Source organism: Chelonoidis abingdonii, chromosome 7 (genome assembly GCF_003597395.2).
Source record: "Chelonoidis abingdonii isolate Lonesome George chromosome 7, CheloAbing_2.0, whole genome shotgun sequence".
NCBI lineage: Eukaryota > Metazoa > Chordata > Testudines > Testudinidae > Chelonoidis > Chelonoidis abingdonii.
Genome location: NC_133775.1, coordinates 2,931,652 through 2,953,055, shown reverse-complemented (window position 1 = coordinate 2,953,055; position 21,404 = coordinate 2,931,652). Strand labels below are relative to the sequence as shown.

The window sequence follows — 21,404 nt, the reverse complement described above, 5'->3', positions numbered from 1 at the left end:
CACTACACTGCAGAGTGTCTAAAGAGTCCTGAAATAATTGACCCTTTGTATATCTTTTCTCCCTTGCTTGAGGCGAGATAACTCACAAATAGGAAGAGGAAAAAATAGAAGGAAACATTTGGCGTTCAACTGAAGTTTATTTTCATATTTGTAGGTAGAGCAGTTTTATTCCAGTAACCCCAGTACAGGCAGGTAAGAGAGGTGAACACACCCTCAATTCCAATTCCATTAGCATTTATGCCCATGCTCTCCCACTGAAGTCAATTGGGTTGGAGAGGTGTAACAGGGACACAGACGTGGGATCAGTCTAGATTTGTGTGGGAGGAATTTTTTCAAATCCCTTTCAGATTTCTACCCTCTAGGGCAGCCACCAACCATCCTAAGCAATGGCTGCCATGCCTGTTCTGATTAATGAGACAACCAACAAATGACATAAGAATGTCTCTTGAGTGTGGTTCACCCACCACAAACTGCAAAGTGAATGATATTCTCTATAGTTCATAGATTGGAAGACACTGGTTTGGGAGGTAAAACAGTTGTAAAATGCATATTATTGGGTTTTTGAAAAAGGGTAATTCTTGCTTCAAGCAAAGCCTCAGCTACCAGATTCATTCTAGTACAGCAAGCCTCCTGCAGGTGTGTTTTATTGGTGTCTTGTTAGAAGCTTTATCCATTTTATCTGATGCACACAGGTCATCTGTGGACTCTCTTAGCAACTAATGCCAGAACCCAGAGCATCTCAATTAGCTAATATTTTTCCTTCTGTGTATAGAAACCTCTAACACTACCTGGAGTTTAGTGGGCACCAAAGGGAAGTCATTCACACTCTACCATTCAAACACACATCGGTTTATGGGTTATCCTTGAGTAGGAAGAGAAGACCAGGGCCTATAAAAACTAGATGGGTTGGACCAGTGGAGCCGGGGGGAGGAAAGTGGAAAGGAAGCTCTGCAATAATAATGCAGGGTTCCTTGATCTCTTTGTCAGAGGCCACCAAAGCAACATTAGTAGCTGTGGCTGTTGGAACATCAAAGGGGCTGTTAGAATATCAAAGCAGCTCATATGAAGGCAGAGGGAGTTTGGCTTTTTCGTTTTTTATGCAGATGCACCGCACTCAGATGCCACCCCATTTTGCTCTGTTTGGGAATGCACGGTGCAAATCCCTGGTTTCGGACATTAGGACCTGGACCTGTGAAGTGCTGAGCACCACATGTGAGGTGTTAAGCATTCTCAAACTATCATCAATCTCAACGGGATCTGGGGTCACTGTGGCCCGGATTAGATTCCTAACTTCCATTGAAATCAATGGACAGCAGGAGCCTAATATCTTGGAGGTGTTGGGCCTCAGTGATGAACAGGATCAGGCTCCTAGCTGGGTTGTGTGTGCCAGAGATGTCAACAAAAACATTAACTGGCACATTTCCATCCATCTGTCAAAGCAGATATACAGACATGTGACTACCCCTTATTGAAATGCACAGGGTTAGACATAAGGGGCACTGATTAAAAATCCTATTTGAAAGCAATATTTCTTTCCCTGAGTAGCTAACAACACCTCAGATTACTAAAACCCAAACAACTGCAATTATCTGATTTCATTTTCTGCTTTTTTTTCTTTTCTTTTTTGCATTGTGCTCAACTTGGACAGTTTCCTTCCTCTTTCCAGTCAGTTTCACCTGGAGGCTCTGGTAGACTCACCAAAGGCTGCAATATGTGAGTGCCCAATGAAGCTGTGGGAGGCTTCAACCTAAACAAAATCTGCTTCCTACCCCAACCCCTTAACTTCACGAAAACAGTCACATTAGCTTCTCTTAAAACAGCTGCTCTTTGTTTGTTTAAACCCAACCTACATTTTGTGCCTACTTTATGCTACATTTCTGCCTTTCACTTTTTCTAGGTAATTTTTTTTTATATTTTTGCCCCAGGGAGAGTTAGCAACGTAGCTTACATCTTGCGCAGTGCTAACGCCTAAAGCTTGCTGCAGCTTTTCTCTGGGATTTGAAATGCAGTGGCCATGTTTTCACAGCACACTCAGTTACCGAATCAGAGTTGCTGATTCTTGTTTCTACATCTTTATTGAATTAAGCTACAGCCTGTTTCTGGGCAGAGGTTCACTCTTGCGGTTCAAATAGCAGAGAGAGGTGAGGCTTTGCTGGACAAGGATTTCAACCACTCATTTTTACTTACTTCACTTATTATTCAGCCACAAATATTCCACAGCAGGCTTCCCTAACCCATTCAGGGTGTTCTCTCCCCCCAGAGAAGGTGCCTGAAATGTTATCCTTAAGACAGGAGGAGTGTTTCACTCTAGAGGTTTTTTTCTTTTTGTTATTCTCCCTTGGCAATGCCGGTGGATAGATACTAGCAAGGAAACTGGCAAGGCCTGATGCCTACTCGCTATGCAGGCAAAACTCCCATTGAATTCAGTGGTATGGGATTTGAGTGCAAAAAGGGAATTGAATTGGGTCCAAAGTAAATGAACAGGGCTGAAATGCCTGTGACAATGAAAGGAATGAGACAGCTGGGAAGAGATTTGGAGCTACGATCATCATCTCAAAGTCATGCATGAACCTTCCCTCTCAGGGGAAGCAACAAGAAGCTTCTTCCTTCATCTGCCCATGCTTCTCATCTGACCGCTCCTTTTACCTCCTTCATTCACTCCCGGCTTTGCACCTTCTTCACACCTTCTCCCTACCCAACTGCTGTGCTTGGAAAAGCCTCCTTCTTCATGTTTCCACCCTCCTCTCCTCCAGAAAACACCCAGAGAGCCACTTGTTCACAGAAGCATGCTATCTAGAAAGACCTCACATCACTGTATGGCAACGTCCTGTACTATACCAACTTGCAATATCACGGTCAAGTCAAAGGTCCTGTACCAAGCTCCAATCAATGGGCTTGGCACAGGGGGATTCTGTGCTGGGCAGTGTCTGGGGCCAAATCCAATCCTCAGACCTTGGAGCCACTCCGTAGCCACTAGTGCCTTTGTGGCCGCTCTTCCCGGGCATGTCTTCACTAGCAACGTTAAAGTGCTCCCAGCGCTGGTGCACTGTCTACACTGCCACTTTACAGCGCTGAAACGTGCAGTGCTCAGGGGAGTGTTTTTTCACACCCCTGAGGGAGAAAGTTGCAGCAGATACTAATGGTTACTCCTAAGGTAGGCTTCTCATCTATGCGCCAGGTAGGATCCTGACATGTTCTATCTGCCAAAGGCCAGCAGCTCAGTGGCTGTAGGCTGAGGTTATGGTTGTATCAAGGAGCACAAAGGAAGGTCTCAGACAACACCAGGGCCCCAATTCAGGGGTGTCACAAAGATGATGCAAGTTATATACTGGATATTAATTGCTTGGCAAATGGATGTAAGAAGGAAAGCAAGACAACCTGCACTGACTGGCCATTCAGCAGTGACCAAATTCAGCTTGTGGCAAAAGAGGGTGCAACTTACATTCAAATCAACCGATGTGCCTTTTACGCTAATGCTGACTTTGGCCTTGTGTAGCTGAGCAGGGGAAGAAGGGGGCATAGTTTGAACCTCTTTATCACTGTCATATTAGTTGCTTTACCAGCTGCATTCCTGTTCAGTGTGTAAGTCATGCGCATTCTGAATGCCAAACTGGTTCAAGTTACACCACCTTGCTGCTTACTCCTGTTTTCTGATCTGCTTACCCCTGCTGTGGACTGCACATTACCATGTGCATCCCGGCTGAACTTGATCCACACACTCTCATGGGAACTGCATTTGCTCACTTCAGATTCTATCTGGAAGAACTGGGTTCTCCATGGAAGTAATCCGCTCAACCTTCCCGCCCCCTAATATTTCTTTAACCGTCCTAATCCCAAATCTCCATCTCCACTAAAAAATTGCTTGTAAAAAGGACCAGAGGGCTATTAAGGCCAAACCTTAGGAATTCACCTCTGAAAATCCATAGAGCAGCAGTCTGTGCTCCAGCATTTTACTAATACATCGTATATTCTCTATTGCATCATAAATAACGCAAGGAACTTGCAATGCAAAATTACTAGCACTGCAGCTCTAAGAAACACATATCATCACAGCACACGTCTGCACATGAAAAGCTCAGTTCTGCAGCCCTTCAAGTCACCGGGAGAGTCTTCTGCACAAGGGTCGGTAGATCAGGCTTCACCGTTCTTTGACTCCTGAGCATTTTACTTGTTAATGCAGAGGGGCCAAATTCTCATTTACATAAACGATTTACACCACTCTGCCCTCCACTGGAAGGCCCGTTTCCGCTGCCAGAGTGGCCTGCTGCAGTGCAAATGAAAATCAGGCCCCGAGGTCTTTTCTCCCTGCAGCGCAGAGTTATAATTCTCATTATGCATGTGCATTAAGGGGCTGCAACCCCTCATAAAACACACTCACAAACGTCATATGTGTCAGGCAAGCTAGACTCAGCACATGGAGGAGGGGTGCAAAGCGAATCCTTGTACTGACAGATGGGAGAATAAAAAATTATGTTGACAAATTTCATAGAGCCTAAAACTTCTGAGAAGCTGAGAGCGTAGGGTGCTCCACATCCCCCAGGACCAAGTTTATATAGTACAAAAAGAACCACTGAGTGTGACGAACTGAGACTGTTCTTAATGTCTGCTCTAAATACTGTGTTGGTGCCTCAGTGTCCCCTAGGCAGTTCTTAAGTATCTAGGTGGTGGGATAAGGGTGTGTGATTGCTGCAGAGCAAAGGGCCAGTGCACCTAAATGCCTGGCACTCTGTCTCCTAGCAACTGATGGCCTGGGCCCCTCCTCTGCAAGGTGCCAATGAAGGTGTTGGAGACAAAGGGATCAGTGTGACCTCCTGGCCCGGGAAAGGAGCTGAGCAGAGAGGAGGGGCTGGAGGGGTGGTTAGTCTGGAGCTGGCTGGGGACGAGGAGTGAAGTGCAGACCTAGGGTCTGGCTCACTGCCCCCCAGAATGGACCCGGCCGAGGGGTCTGGTTCGCTGTATCTACAAGCTCTGTTTTAGACCCTGTTCCTGTCATCGAATAAACCTCTGTTTTGCTGGCTAAGAGTCACGTCTGACTGCAAAGTGGGGGTGCAGAACCCTGTGGCTTCCCCAGGACCCCGCCTGGGTGGGCTCGCTGCTGGGAAGCCCCACGGAGGGGCAGAGGATGCTGAATGCTCAAGGAGAGACCCAGGAGGTGAAGACGTGTGAGCTTCTTGCCCTGAACAAGTCTGCTCCAAGGGAGAGGAGGCTCCCCAAAGTCCTGACTGGCTTATGTGGGAGCAGTTCCAGAGCATCGCCCGGGGACTCCGTGACAACTGGTGGCAGCGGTGGGAGATACTGCACCCCGTGACGGCGCTTCCTGCAGTAAGTGACTGGGAGCAGTAAAACAAAGGAGGGATAATGAGGACCAGGCGTGCTGAAGGCTGAGAGAGGAACGGTTTCAGGGGCAGTTAACCTCTGGGAGTGTGTGACCAGCGAGAAGGACTGTTGGAGTAAACAGGGTCCCCCTGAGGACTGCAGTGAGCAGTCTCAGGGGCGGAGGAGCTTGCCGCTCGACCCTGGGAGAGAGAAGGATTTTGCAGTAGCAGGGTTCCCTGGGATTGCAGGAGCAGTCCCAGGGCAGAGGAGTCTGCAGCTCGACCCTGGCAAAGAGGTGGTGATCACGAGAAGGGCTGGCACACCAGGGTTCTTCCTGGAAACCATGGGGAGCCAAGAGCACACAGGCCTGTGAGTCCAGAGCCACTTGGGAACGGTGAAGTGATGGCCTATCATCAGCTCCTTAAGAAGGACATTGTGATCCTGTGCACAAAGAGAGAGTTACGCATGGGGAAGTTCACCAAGGCACAGTTAATCGTGCAGTTGGAGGAGGAGGACCGCTCTGAGGAGCAGATTCCTGACCCAGATGGGGCTACAAGAGGATCTGGGAGCAGCTGGAGCAGCAGCCAGGCACTCCTGAGAGTCTGGTCCCAACCAGACAAGGGTCTTCACGATTGGGTTCCCCATCAGGGGATCGGAGACGGATGGGATTGGAGCAGAGCCCAGAGAGCGAGAGGACCATGAGAGAGAGCAAGAGGCTGTGGAAAAGCTGCAGGAGAAGCAGCAGCAGCACGGACTGGTGATGGTGGAGTGGAGAGACATAGGGGGCTGCCCAGGGGTCAGTGGGGAAACACGCCTGCAGGGCGAGGCCCTGGGACAGAGAAACTGTGGTGGTGCAGCCGCAGATGCTGAGGGACTGTGGGACCTGGGTGAAGGTCCCTGGGTGAAGCCCCTCGCCCTGCCTATGGCCCGGATCCCTGTGCAGACGCAGGAGGGGTCGGACTGGCTGGTCATTGGGGTTCTCCAGGATATCGGCTGGAGGGCCTGTTGGGGGGTGACTGTCTCCCCTTGGACAGGATCCAGGCCCTGCTCCTGTAACTGCCGAGAGTTTGAATTCAAATCCAGGGAACCATTGGCTGGGATGGAAATGGTCAGTGAAAATGCAAATGACCTGGCTGGCAGTGGGAGGGGTGCTGGGCTCAGGATACCTGCCTACCTGTAACCAGCCCCCTGGGACTGAGGGGGAGGAGAGATGCTCCCCCCCCCTGCACACCGGAGAGGGGGCTCACGCTGGCTCTGATGCTGAGACCAGAGCAGAGAGCTCGCTGCCTGCCCCCACTGGGACAGCCAGGGCAGCGCTGAGCACGGAGGGAGCTGAGACCCCAGCTGAGTGGGGGGACCCCAGGCAAGGCAGGTCAGCTGCCAACCAGGTTTGCCTGGTCCAGACGTGCTGCTGGGAAATGATTACACAGCAGGGAGGGAGCTACCAGGGACAAGGCTCAGAGGGGCTGTGACCCCAGGCCCAGCCAGTGAGAGGGAGCAGGTCCCACTCCCTGCCCCAGCAACTGAATCCCAGACCGAGCTGCAGAGAGATCCCTCCTTGGAGAAGCTGAGGAACTTGCTGTCACAGCGCTGCAAACCCCCTTGGGGAAGGCTGCAGGGACAGAGTCCTGCGGGAGAAGGGATTCCTGTACGGGAATGGGCTCCCAAGGGGAAGTAGAACTGGGGAGAATCGGGAGGCAGCTGGTGGTGCCCAGGAATCCACAGGGTTCTTCCCTCTCAAGCTGCTGGATGGGAGGAGAGTGAGGGGACCCCTGGACCGGAAAGGGGAGCATTGGGAGGATTGAAGGAAAGGGAAAGACCCCCTGGTGGATCTCTTCCCTGAGGTGGGAGCCAATCTCCCCATCAGGTGTTCCCCATTCAGAGTCACTGGGAAAGCAACCCAGATCCTGGAGAGAGGTCAGAGGTCTTTAATTTGGACAGCCGTTTTACAGCTGGGCCTCATTAGATGGGATCCAAGCCGTTTTGTTTTTATGGGCGCTACAGAAGGCTTAAAGCCCATGTCCTCATCCCATGCGGCCTGGGGCTATCCCTAAGGGAGGACAGGATGGTGACTGGGCTGCCTCAAGGAGGTGGGACTGATGGTAAAGGCTGGAAAGTATAAGATGGGGATGGCAGAGGTGTTGTGTGTCTGGGCCACAAGGTGGGGAGCGGCTGCCCAAGCCCAGAGCTGGCCAAGGCCAAGATGATGGGGCTCTTAACCAAGAGAGCCCGAATCAACAGCCCAGAGTGCTGGAAGAAGACCCTGTCCCAGTTTAAACCCCAGAGTATTGGGGTGGCAAAAGGGTACAGGCCGCATAAACCTTCCCACATGCGGCCTGCAAGTGCCATCAAGCACACTCAAGCAAAGAGAGGGCACAAAACTGGGAGGGCCTGGTGTAACTCACACCAAGGAATGGAGAGATGCTGGGGCATCCATGGGAACGTTGGTGGGTTCGAACTTCCCCAGGTCACTGGCTGGAGTGACCTGGCTCAGTTCGGTCTCGAAGGGGGAGAGATGTGACGAACTGGGACCGTTTCTTAGATGTTTGCTCTGAATACTGTGTTGGTGCCTCAGTGTCCCCTAGGCAGTTCTTAAGTATCTAGGTGGTGGGATAAAGGTGTGGATTGCTGCAGAGCAAAGGGCCAGTGCACCTAAATGCCTGGCACTCTGTCTCCTAGCAACTGATGGCCTGGGCCCCCTCCCTGCAAAGGTGCCAACTGAAGGTGTTGGAGACAAAGGGATCAGGTGACCTCCTGGCCCGGGAAAGGGCTGAGCAGAGAGGAGGGGCTGGAGGGGGTTGCTAGTCTGGAGCTGGCTGGGGACGGAAGTGAGGGCAGATGTGGGGGTCTGGCTCACTGACCCCAGAATGGACCCAGCCGAGGGGTCTGGTTCGCTGGTACCTACAAGCTCTGTTTTAGACCCTGTTCCTGTCATTGAATAAACTTCTGTTTTGCTGGCTAAGAGTCACGTCTGACTGCAAAGTGGGGTGCAGAACCCTGTGGCTTCCCCAGACCCCGCCTGGGTGGGCTCGCTGTGGGAAGCCCACGGAGGGGCAGAGGATGCTGAATGCCAAGGAGAGACCCAGGAGGTGAAGACGTGTGAGCTTCTTGCCCTGAACAAGTCTGCTCCAAGGGAGAGGAGGCTCCCCAAAGTCCTGACTGGCTTAGTGGGGAGCAGTTCCAGAGCATCGCCCGGGGACTCCATGACACTCAGAAAATTTCATCCAAGCTCTGTTTGAAAGTTCCCTATTTATTTTAATAGAAAGAAGTATTGTGACAGGAGAGAGGGCAGCATATTTTGGTCAACCATTTCTCGTTCATACCCAGGGCCTGCTTCTCGACTGCCTGGCTCCATGCACTGTTGCTTTCACCCAGCAAAGGGGGTTTAAAGTTCTGCTAAATCAGAATGGAATTGTCTGACACTCCCTTTGCACTGGTGTAGGTGAGCCAGGGCGATGGGGCGTCAGGCTCATGTTTGATAATAGATGTGGAATATATGACTGCATTGGGAGGGATGCCGGGTAGGTTGGTCTGGGTTTGAGATGGGCCTTCAAGAAGTGACGGGCAGAATGGTAGCCAATGAATATTAAATGATAAATAATAATAATAATTTGCACAGTCATGATGTGTGCATGTTGTGGACCTTAATCCTGAAACAGATTCCTGCATGATGCTTCATTCAGCAGGGATCTGCCCACGCGGATCCATTTGCAGGAGTAACCTCGCGATCGTATTGTCACCATCCCTTGTCCTTCCTCTCTCCTGCCTGCCCCCATCACCCTTGACATTTACTTGTTGCGCAATATCAAATTAAGGCATCTACTCCTGCAGGCAGGGCGTCTGTCCTTGCATGTTTGTGACGTGCACGAGGACTTTTCTAGATGCTCAAGAAATAACTATCTTATGACTCAGAAGCCAGAGATGAGTTCTGCAGGTCAGCCCAGACCAGTGTCACTGAGCCGTTCGCACCACTCCATGCTGGCATGTGTTCTGTGTGTGCCAAGTTCCGGCTCTCACAGAGAAATCTCTTTAAAATGATTTAGAAAGTTTAAAAAAATGTTATTGGAACTAATTTTTGTATCTCTTCACATACAGGATCCTTGCAAGCGGTGAGCCCAACCATATAGGGCTCAGAGGGAGAGGGAAGTTATGACCAATATGATTTTACAAACCACTACAAATGAGCTAAGCTAGATTTTTCTCATGCAACACGGTAATGTTAAAGTCAGATTCCTCTGGACCTTCCACAGTGAGAAGCAGGTGCTATTTATCTCATCAGGATGTTGGACTTCTCCGCTTCCTAATGAGGTAGAGCTCCCATTCCTAGAGCCCTGACGGGGTGTGAGTTACTGGATCTTAAACAGACCATTGATACATGGCTGAATGTTACCTCTCTTGAGCCTTTGATCAGTGTCATTTTGCAGGGAAATTGTAAATCAGGGAGGCAAAAGGAAACATTTTCCTTGACTCTACCATGCGTATATGGCTATACATTTATCATATGTGCCTGATTCAGGCCTGGCTATATATTAGGCATAGAGGCCACAAATTACCCTCAGTCCACATCAATGAAACACACAACCGGGGGTACAATGTGTCTCTTAACTTGCACTGTATTGCACTGACCCCGTAGGGTTGTGTTCTGTTGCACACTGAGCTGTATGCTCACGCACCCTGATGCAGTGCAGCCAGAAGTCCCAGACAATTCTATCGGGCGTAATCATGCTTTGGGGACATCCCGGAGGCCTGGCTCTTTGCTAATAATAATAAATAATATTTCTTAGCTGACTTACTTTTTCTAATAATTTGCATGTCTACCACCCTTTCTATGGAAGGATTTCAAAGTGCAATGCACTGTAATGTGTTATGCCTCACAGCTCTTCGGTGAGGGAGGGAAGTATTAATACCCCCATTACACACACAGAGAACAGGGGCAGGGAGGTTAAGGAACTAGGGCTAGGTCACAGAGGGACCTGGGGAGTAGCTCTTAGGAGTTCCTGGCTCCTAGTCCTGTGCTAAGACCAAGAGATTGCGCTGCCTGGCTGTTTCCTGGCTGCTCTCTCACCTGGTATCTGTCTGAGTGATGGATATCATCTGAGGAGTGAGGCGATGCTGTCCGAGAGTCTCCTTCCCGCTTGATTGAGGCTGACAACAAAATTGACTGCAAGAGAAAGAGAGGAAAGGAGAAATTTACACTGTGAGCAAGGCAGAGCAATGATACATCACAGGCAGTGTCAAGGTCTTTCCCATCCCCAGCAGGAATGTATTGTCTCTGGCCAATGAATACTGTAACAGGCCCAGAGGGGGCATGTTAGCACCGGCTGACAGCATGATGGTTTGGCCTCGGGTGTGGGAGAGAACATGCCATCCTGCCTCACAGTAGGGCTGGGTCTGAGAAAGCAGCAACTGCCGAATCCCAGTCCCTATACACAGCCCATTCACACAGGAGCTACTCTGCCCTGGGGAGGACTGGGATCCTCCCCATCCTGGGGCCAAGGAGCAGAACATCCTCGCAGCCCTTCTGCGACCATCACTGCAGCCTCAGGGCATGCATGACCTGCATGCAGACCCTACATGTAGGACAATGTCATTGCAGACCCAGTTGTTACGCTGAGACCTTCACCCATCCTGCCCTCAAATCCCCTCTTTGTGGGCCTGCTGCAGGGGCTGATGTGGAGCAGGACCCTATGACCCCTTGCCTGACCTCTCCACACCCTACTTCTCATGGAGCTGCGCTGATTCCAGTGTTCAGGGCCTTCCATGTGGGATGGGCATGGGGCTGGCAGTGCTGCAGAGGTAATGCTCGAGCTCTCCAGCAGGGGCAGCAATGGGCCCACTGCTTTGCCACTACCTCCAAGTGAGTGTGCGAAGATGTAAGCGGCACAGCAAGACGCTGTGTGGGAGGAGAGGAAAGGGGTCTGAAAAGGGAAAAGGATAGCCTAGCATGATATGCACCATCCTAGCCTGGGGTCCTGTCTCATAGCCTCCCTATCTGATGACCTGTTTACACAGCAAACACATCCACATGCGTTCATGTAACGTGAAGGTTGTACAATGGACACGGTCAAATGTGAGAGTTAAGTCAGCAAGTGCAACCTTAACTCTGCCCCCTAGTGCACTGGGAGAAAGTCTTTAATTTTAGGGTCAGAATAGATGATCAGGTAGTTTATCTAAGGTTATAAAAAACATGGTTGTAGCATTTTGTAGCACTGAATAGACACAGAATGCATGAAACCCAAAACCCACACCAGAAAACATCCTCAAACAGGATACTACAGATGAAAGCATAACAATGCACTGCAACAGTAAAAAGCATTGTGTGTTAGCGTACACTTAAATTACACTAAATGTCTCAATAATGACATATCACTAACAAAGATGCTTCATTAATACACATTACTTTGTAATTTACTCTTGAATACATTTTAATACATAGCATCTGGAAAAAAAAAGGTTTTTCGCACAAGGATATGGAAAAAATCAGAAAATTATTTTTATTGTGAGTTAAGAAATATATTGACAGCCTTCAAATCAACAGTGGGGAAGTATAAATTCAGTGCACCCAACGCTTATGGGTAATCACAGGACTAGGCTGACAGGACTTACATCCAGTAATAATTTAACTTTAGTAGTAGGAGAGTTTGAGGGGAAAGTCTATGAAAAATACATATTAGGTAAGGGTTGGTCAACACTAGAAAATTACGCTGACCCAACTACGTTGCTCAGGGGTGTGAAAAATTCGTCCCTTTGAGAGACGTAGATTAGTTGACGTAAGCCCCGGCGTAGACAGTGCTAGGTTGATGGAAGAATTCTTCTGTCAACATAGCTACTGCCTCTCGGGGTGGTGGATTTACTACAGTTGTGGGAGAACCCCTTCTGTCGCTGTAGTAAGTGTCTCCACTACAGGCCTGCAGTAGTGCAGCTGCAGCTGTTCCGCTGTAGCATTTCTAGTGTAGACCCAGCCTGAACTTCTGGATAAGAGACATAGTAAAGCAAGCAATCTTAAAAAATATCCCCTGAAAATCCAGCTCGCCAAGTGTTTGTGTTTGAGGAACATCCAGTAGGATGCAACAATAAGAAATGCTTGCTCAGGGGCAGGGAAGTCTGCAAAGGGATAGAAGAATATCATCTGAAATGTCCAGGCCAACTGTTAAAAGACACAATTCCTTAGAGGGAGGAGAACTTTTACATTAAACATGGAAAAAACTGAACCCCAAATGTGACTTTTTCGGAAAGTTATGAGCAGCTGGAACCAGCATGGAAAACGACTCAGCAGAAAAAGATGGCCAGTTGGCAAGATGTGATCTCAAGGGCCCCATGGGGCCCTGATCTCATTTGGGGCATGTCGATGCTGCATTATAGGCCTGGGCCTGTGGACTCAGTGTTTCTAAGCCCATGTCTGAGCGTCCTCACTGCTTTATCAATTGGGTTTATAACTGCTGGATCCAGTTCTCACAGCCATGCTAATGTGTCCACACTGCACGATGCAGAACTTCTGACTTGAGCTGCGTTCACACTGAAAAATGACAGGGCTTGGACTGGCTTCTTACAAGGGTCTTTTAGAACCTGGGTCCTGGGTGCTTGCTGACCCGAGTCAGATTGATTTGGGTGTGGGTGGAAGTGGGACTTGGGCTGAAACCTGAGTCAGAGCCTGGGTGTAGTGTAGACATAGCCTGAGTGGTCAACCTATGAGGATTCTGCCCTTGCGAGGGGAGAGGGAAGCTGAGCTGGAGTTAACCCCTTGTTCATCAGAGAGCAGGGAATCACCCTGACCCAAGCAGAGTTTACTGGAAAGCCCTGATGTAACCTTAATTCCACTGGGAGTCTGTGTGGATATGGCTGCCCTGAATGAGGGATGTTTGTTCATTTTAGGTGAGCCTGTGACTGGGGAAAGCAGGGCAGGCTTGGCATATGGAGGGTCTCTAGGCTCCTGCCTCCTGCTGTGTTTGCCACAATGCACTGCCTTGTCCTGGACTGCTAACATAGCTGTATAAGGCTGGATTTCCCTATCTCCTTCTTAGTGCCAAGGTTAATTATTTCTGCAGCAGCTCTTTAATATTTCTCAGGAGCTGCAGGGGGAATTCTGTTGAAAAACACTGAGTTCCTGTTAGGAAAAAGAAGGAACCCCATCCCCCCCTCCAAAAGGGGACAAGGAGGAATTTGAAAGGCCTGAGACTGCACATGGTGCTTTAAAATGAAGGGCTGGGGTCTTGGCATGCCGCTGAGAGCTCCGAGTCCAAGTCAGCCCAGCGACTTGGAAGCACGGGAGCCTCCCGTTGCAGTGAAACACCCCGTCCCTCCTGAAATAAACTGACCATCCTGGTGTTGGGGGTGTTAAACACGTCCTCCTCCAGGCGAGAAAAATACATTGCGCCCCAGCAGACCAATCCCTTCCGCCCCCCACTCCACCCACAGCCGCCGGTAGCTCTAATCCAATATGATTATGTGAAAAATGGTCAGGCTAGCTCTGGAGACAGTAAATTAAATGTTATGTATTAGTTTTTAGCGTGCGGGAAGCACACCGGCCCCATTTATTCCACAGCCCTCCTGAGCACCATGGCGATGACCTCTGGAAAAACGCAGGGCTAAACTAATCCCAAAGATGTCAATCTCGAGGCCTCTTCTACATACACTTGCCGTTTAGATTAATAAACTGTCTATTTTTAAATTGTGTGCAAGCACTTCAATTCTAAACCCCTCGCCAGCATGTTAAACACAGCGCTCACGATGCCAAGTCACACTTCCTCTTTGCTGGTAGCAAACTTGACTTCATTTGGTTTTTTCATTTCCCCGAGACGGCGAACACTTTGCCTTCCCGGCCACGTAGGCAGGACTGTCACTGCTGCAGACAGGGGAAAGCAGGCACAGTGCCTGAGGATTAGGAACCCGCGTGGTCTGAGGCCAGCCTTATTTCTGCATTAGGCTGACCTTGCTGCCATCCCAGTTTTGGCCTCTCTTTCCTAATCAGCCATTTCAGGACTGTCTCCTGGCATTGGGGGGGGGGGGGGGGAGGTAGGCACTGTCATGGCACCAGTCCCCAGGGGCATCCGCCCTCTGCAGGCAGAGCTCATGCCTGCCCCTCTAGCCCAGCTAGTATGGAGGGAAATTGTAACCCTGATCCCCCCCTTGCAATGCCTAGTGGTGCTAATGCTGCCCTAGATTTTGTGCTCAGGGGGCAGGACTGTGGCTGCTCCATGGGGGAAAAGGCTCCTTTGTGCTCTCTCCCCCCAGCCCTTGGACATCCCCATCATTTGGCCTCTGGGAATTTCAATGCAGAACGACCAGCCTCAGGACGACTCAAGACAGCCATATAGGGACGATGAAGCAATTGCTTGTCCTAAATGTCTTGGGCCAAACCACTGGACTGTGATGCAGTTCTGGTTCGGGATTTCCATGGAGAAAACAACCAGAAACTCTGAAGTTGAATCTCTTCATGTTAAAAGCCTGTCAGCACCCAGGCTGGAAGTACCAGAATCACTGGATCCACCGAGCGTCCCAGAGACAATGGGTCAGGTTCATGGCAGTGACTCCGAGGGCAGGGGATGCGATCCTAATTCACTAGGAGATCAGTAATAGAGAGGAAGGCCCAATCCAGAATGCTGAATCCAGGTCCGTTTGAATGTCAGGGATCGGGGCGGGGGATGCTAAGGAATCAAATCCTTGGGTCCATCCTTATGGGTTTGGTTCTAGCGCAGATCAAGAGCTGGAAGGGACCTGTTGCCGGGTTTAGATGTGGCTACAATCTCACACGAATTCCTTGTGAGTTTTTCACTATTCAAGATGGCAGGAAATGGCTCTAGTAAAAAATGATACTGCACATGTGAGGGCTGACAAGGTGCTAACAATCATTAGAAAACTCCCAGCTCCACCCAGCTAGATCGGAGCTTGTCCCCTGGAGCTGTCTCTAGAAATACCTAGTTTTTGCGACAGTCACCGAGTCACCCACAGTATGCAGCCAATTGCACAATGCAATTGATTTCCTACTGAAATCCTGCCGATTTTGCTACTGAAATCCTGCCGCTATTGCTAGAACCATTCATTATTTTATCTGCCTCACCTGAGCGATGCCTGCGTTTTACAGTGCAGGAACTATCATGCTGGGGGGCACCTGGCTATAACTGAGATCAACATGGTTCTGTCTTGCAGTGACACCTGGGTCACGCCACATTTCATCTATCTCCCCGACTCGCACTACAGCCATGCACTTTTGCATGGCAGGCGCACTGCTTTGGTAACACGGATGAACTGTGTTTCAATCCTGTCAGTGGCCGATCTGTGCTGTAACTGCATTCCTTCACTACAGCGCAGATGGGACTATAATTTGTGAGAGAAATCTGTCTTTTTGGGAGGGCATACATCCAACTCAATCCCCTCATCCCTGAACTAATCCCTCACACACGACTCATATATCCTGGTTTAGTTCTCTGGCTCTGTGGCACACACGACCATGGTGTGTTTGTATATGTGAAACAGGCAAAGGCGATGTAGACATGGCTCAGAGATGTTGGATGTTTCCAGTGGGGACGGTAACACGTCACATTTCACCCCCATCACTTTCTGCCCATCACCTCGACTACAATGGTTCCTTGCCTCTGAGGCACTCTGTTCCAGCGGTACAGACTGGAGCCGCTCCCCTTCCCTTATGATGGGGCAGGTATATATGCCCAAGCCCTTCCCAGCAGGATTCCTTGCTGCGTGGGCAATAGACCTACACTCTGAATTGTTCCTTTTCTTCCTGGGGAAACGAGTACCGGAGAGCTCAGCCCTGCCCCATGTCCCAGGTACTGGCCAGTAACTCAGAGCCAGAGCCTGATCAGATCGTGTTTGACCAGGCTTCATCTCCTGGGCCCAGGTCTCAGGGCAAGCTCCTCCCCCACTTTCCCAAGGCAAGCCAAGCCCCCCTTTGGGTGCTGAAAGACACAGCAAGGGCCTTGTGCGAACACCAGCCCAGCCTCATATGCCTCCCTCCCCTTTAAATCATCTCTCCGCTGGGTAAAGGCGCTCTCTGCAGAGGTTAGCAACCTGAAGAGGATCAGCCGCAGCATTACACCTGGGGCAAATGAAATAAAAAAAGGTCACCGGCGCTTTTTAAACATGGACAAAAAAGCTGTAAAATGTGTTTGGAAAAAAAAAATCTGGCATTAAATCATGACTTTTTGCCTGGCTCGCCTCATTAAAAGTGGCCTTTTGGAAGGTAAAATTATCATTGTAAGCGATAAGATCTTTAAGAAAATAATTCACGGCTTCTTCACCCTTTAATATGATAGCCGCCATCGGCTAATTTTTTTCTTAATGGCAACGAGGCCATCAATCTTGTCTAAGCCGTGTGCTCACCCCCTCCTCCCTCCCTACTGCCGGGCTGGGTAGCCATGTCTCCGGCGTGGCTCCCAGGAGCCATCTTTTACCTTCTTCTGCCTTCCCCTCAAATGCTTTGCCTCCTGCCGCCCACTTCCGCAGGACACTGACTTCCAGGAGCCGGAGTGCATGGGTGGTGGGTATTACAGGCCTCTCCCAAAGTCTGGCGTGGCCCCACTCCTGCTCCACCCCTAGGCCCTCTCCTGTCTGCTTCCAGTTCCTGCTCTTCCCCTGTGACCCAGGCTGCAGTTGGCCGGTCTGTGGCCGGGACTCGGGGTGTCTGGAGCCAGTGCTTGCGCTGCCAGCACTCAGGGGCTGTGGGGGCTGGGGCCTGTGCTGACGGCTGCTTTGGGGCTGGGGACGCTGGCGGGGGTGGGTAGCCAGAGTGGGGGTGCTCTGGGCTCCATCAGGAGAGGGGGGTGGAATGGGTGGGGGACGGTCCTCAGGCAGAAGAGGGGCCAGGGCCTAGCCTCCCCCAACAGCCAGTTCATGTGCTGTCCGTGCAGAGTGGGAAGAGGGTTTGTGTGTGTTTGGGGGAGTGGGCGCAGGCGGGACTTCATGGGTGCGATCATGGGCATACGTGAACATGTATGCATGCATGGAGATGACAGCTGTATCTGTTCGTGTTCATCGGGTAGAATTCAATCCCTGGGCAGAGGGCTGAGCACAAGGCCTAGGTACCACATAGGTCCCAAAGGGTGTCGTGACCGTGTGCTGGCCCTCTGCCTAGGGCTGAATTTCATATTCTGTGTGTGTGGACCTGACCTCTCCAAGGATTGTGCAATTCTGCGGAGCTCTGGGGCAGTGACTGGAAAGGTGACAGCAGCTTTGTTTCAATTAAAAAATGCATGCTCTCAATTACTTAAAAATGATACCACCATCAGCACAGAAGCTGCTGCGTTTAAAACTCAATGGTCTCCCAATCCTATGGCAAAGTTGAGCACAGCAGCTCCCCCATGCCAAATTAGAGCAGCCCGAGGGGAGCTCTGATTTACGCTGCCTGAGGGACCAAAATGTAGCCAGTCATCAGTGTGTTCTGGCCAAGCCCCTGCTACACCAGCAGTGGGGAGAAGGGGAAAGGGAGTGTCATGTAACAGCCCTTATTTCAGCCCTGAACAGATCACTCATGCAGGGCTCTCCCTGGGCTAGCGTTAGGGCCACATTGCGGGAGCTGTGCCAAGCAGCCATATTACATGAGAGGGCCAGGCCCCTTGTTCGAGGAAATGAAACCTGAATCCCCAGAGTTCCAGGAGGGGCGACTTCTTCCATGAGTGGCTCTGGGTGTGAAAGGACTGGTGTTCATGTGTATGCTGCCTGTGGGAGAATGGGTGTACCTGCACGCGTGTGAGTGACTGTGCATGCGTGTTTATACAAATATATGTTCCTGTGTATGGGCATACCTGTGTGTGCAACGGGGAGAGCTGCATGTGAGCAGTGCATGGTGCCAGCAGGTGCAAACAGAGCTCTGGGGGCCTGCTGGGTGTGTCTATGCACCTCGGTGGGCAGGCGTGTGACTCTTGGCCCCGCGAGAGGGAGGGAGCGGTGTACGTATGGGAGAGAGCAGGAGCTGGTTCCTGTCAGGGTGCAGCCCTCCGCACCAAGGAAATGGATTGAAATTGCCAGCGTCGCCTCCCCCTCCCTTAACTACCTTCTCCCTGTGCCGCAGATGGGTCAGGTGTCAGCGCAGGGAGAGGCTGGCGGACGCCTTTGACATTCCCTTTCCTTTCAAGGCCAGCCATTTGAGAATATTAAGGGCTGGACTCTTGCTTTCTGATAGCCCCAGGAAAACACAGGGAGTCTATTTTCTTAAACAATCTATCCCAGTGGCTATCAGCAGAACAAATACCCCAGCCCTTCGTTTTCTATATCTCTGTGGCCTTTTTTTAGTTTTGCACAAAGTGTTTCCTGCTTGATGCATTCAGCCTTAGCTCTGCCGTCTAAATAGGTACTTATCACTTAGCAAGGAGGTGATAGCTTGACATGTTTGCTGTCTTCTGCCCTCCCCTCCGTGGTAGGGAAGCAGTGGAAGTGTTGCTAATAGTTGTCATCACTTGGGAACTGTAATCCAAAAGCAATGACTGATACCAGGTCTGGGCTCCATTTCCTCCCCCGCCCCCCCGCAGGCTGGTGTAGATGTTAGTGCTGGAGGATCTTGGACACAAAGATGCCAACGAACACCAGAGCGTTTAGTCCTAGAACAAGGGTGATCATACCTCCCATTTGGCCGGGACAGTCCCGTTTTTAAGCTCTGTCCCGGTTGTCCCGACTCTTCTTTTTTTTTCACAGAAATGGGCATTTGTCCTGTTTGCTCTTCCCAGCTGATCAGTTGGCAAGAGAAAACAAATGCCCAGTTTACCAAAGCAGTCGGGTGTGGGCGCAGGCAGCAAGGCGAGGTGCTGGCAATGGAACCCAGGCACAGCCCAGCCCCAGCTGGCGGGATCTGCAGGGGGGCAGCCCCAGCTGCAGTGTAGAGGTTGGTGGGGGTCAGGCCCAGCCCCACGCACAGGCGGGAGGGGTGTATGGTTCTGGCAAGCTCTGTAGGGGTGTGTGTGTGTGTGTGTGTCTGTGTGTGTGGTGAGCCTTGCCAGGGTGTGTGTGTGTGTGTCTCTGGCAAGCTCTGCAGGGGTGTGTGTGTGTGTGTGTCTGGTGAGCCCTGCTGGTGTGTGAGTGTGTGTGTGTGTGTGTGCATGGTGAGCCCTGCGGGGGTGTGTGTGTGTGTCTCTGGCAAGCCCTGCCGGTGTGTGTGTGTAGCTCTGGCAAACTCTGCAGAGGGGTGTGTGTGTGTGTGTGTGTGTGGTAAGCCCTGCCGGGGAGTGTGGGTGTGTGAGTGTGTGTCTCTGGTGAGCCCTGCTAGTGTCTGTGTGTGTGTGTGTGTGGCTCTGGCAAGCTCTGCAGTGGGGGGTGTGTGTGTGTGTATGTATGTGTCTGGTAAGCCCTGCTGGTGTGTGTATGTGTGTGTCTGTGTGGCTCTGGCAAGCTCTCCAGTGATGTCCGTGTGTGTGTGTGTGTCGTGAGCCCTGCCGTGGTGTGGGTGTCACGGAGTCACCGGGCGATGCTCTGGAACTGCTCCCCACAAAGCCAGTCAGGACTTTGGGGAGCCTCCTCTCCCTTGGAGCAGACTTGTTCAGGGCAAGAAGCTCACACGTCTTCACCTCCTGGGTCTCTCCTTGGAGCATTCAGCATCCTCTGCCCCTCCGTGCGCTTCCACAGCGAGTGACGCCCCGCGGGGTCCTGGGGAAGCCACAGGGTTCTGCACCCCCACTTTGCAGTCAGACGTGACTCTCAGCCAGCAAAACAGAGGTTTATTCGATGACAGGACAGGGTCTAAAACAGAGCTTGTAGATACAGCGAAACCAGACCCTCGGCCGGTCCATTCTGGGGGCAGTAGCCAACCCCTAGGTCTGCACATCACTCCTTATCCCAGGTGGCCCAGACTAAACCATCCCTCCAGCCCCTCCTGCTCTGCTCAGCTCCTTCCCGGGCCAGGAGGTCACCTGATCCTTGTCTCCAACACCTCAGTTGGCACCTGCCAGAGAGCGGGCCCAGGCCATCATTGCTAGGAGACAGAGTGCCAGGCATTAGGTGCACTGGCCCTTTGCTCTGCCAGCTACTTAAGAACTGCCTAGGGGACACTGAGGCACCAACACAGTATTCAGAGCAAACATTAGGAACAGTCCCAGTTCGTCACACCGTCTCCCCCTTCGAGACCGAACTGAGCCAGGTCACTCCAGCCAGTGACCTGGGGAAGTTCGAACCCACCAACGTTCCTCATGGATGCCCCAGCATCTCTCCAATTCCTTGGTGGTGAGTTACACCAGGCCCTCCCAGTTTTGTGCCCTCTCTTGCTTGAGTGTGCTTGATGGCACTTGCAGGCCGCATGTGGAAGGTTTATGCGGCCTGTACCCTTTTGCCACCCAATACTCCTGGGGTTAAACTGGACAGGTCTTCTCAGCACTCTGGGCTGCCGATTCGGGCTCTCTTGGTTAAGAGCCCCATCTGTGCCTGGGCCAGCTCTGGGCTGGGCAGCCGCTCCCCACCTTGTGCCCAATACAACACCTCTGCCATCCCCATTTATACTTTCCTGCTTTACCATCAGTCCCAACTGCCTTGAGGCAAGCCCAGCCCCCTCTTCACCTGGACACCTGTCCTCCCAGGTCTGGCTAAAGATGCCACAAGTATCAGTGTCTGCCAGGGCCAAGTCTCCATCCCCTCTCCTTGTCTAGAATCTCCCCAGTAGGCATGGGTTCGCATCGGACGCTGTGATGGCTTTAAGCTTTTGATAGCCCCCACTAAACCAGATCATCCTGTCTCCCATGGGTGGGGCACGTGGGCTGTAAAACAGCTGGATCCCATCTAAAGCCAGCCTGTCCTTGACCTCTCTCTCCAGGTCTGGTTGCTTTCCCAGTGACTCTGAATGGGGAACACCTGATGGGCCGATTGGCTCCTACCTCAGGGAAGAGATACACCAGGGGTCTTTTCCCTTCTCCTCCAATCTCCCTTTCGGTCCAGGGGTCCCCTCACTCTCCTCCATCCAGCAGCTTGAGAGGGAAGAACCCTGTGGATTCCTGGGCACCACCAGCTGCCTCCTGATTCCCTCAGTTCTACTTCCCCTTGGGGAGCCCATCCCGGGACAGGAATCCCTTCTCCCGCAGGACTCTGGTCCCTGCAGCCTTCCCCAAGGGGTTTGCAGCGCTGTGGCCAGCAAGTCCCTCAGCTTCTCCAAGGAGGGATCC

At 51.4% G+C, this 21,404-nt stretch overlaps 1 protein-coding gene across 3 annotated transcripts in view; it reads right to left on the bottom strand.

Moving 5' to 3' along the window:
- RNF220 (ring finger protein 220) overlaps positions 1 to 21,404 on the bottom strand; it is a 338,401-nt gene that overhangs the window by 75,702 nt on the left and 241,295 nt on the right. For all 3 annotated transcript variants that reach the window (XM_075067568.1, XM_032765616.2, XM_032765614.2), the window contains exon 5: positions 10,382 to 10,477. In XM_075067568.1, coding sequence (XP_074923669.1) covers positions 10,382 to 10,477 — 96 coding nt within the window. The remainder of the gene's footprint in view (positions 1 to 10,381; positions 10,478 to 21,404) is intronic.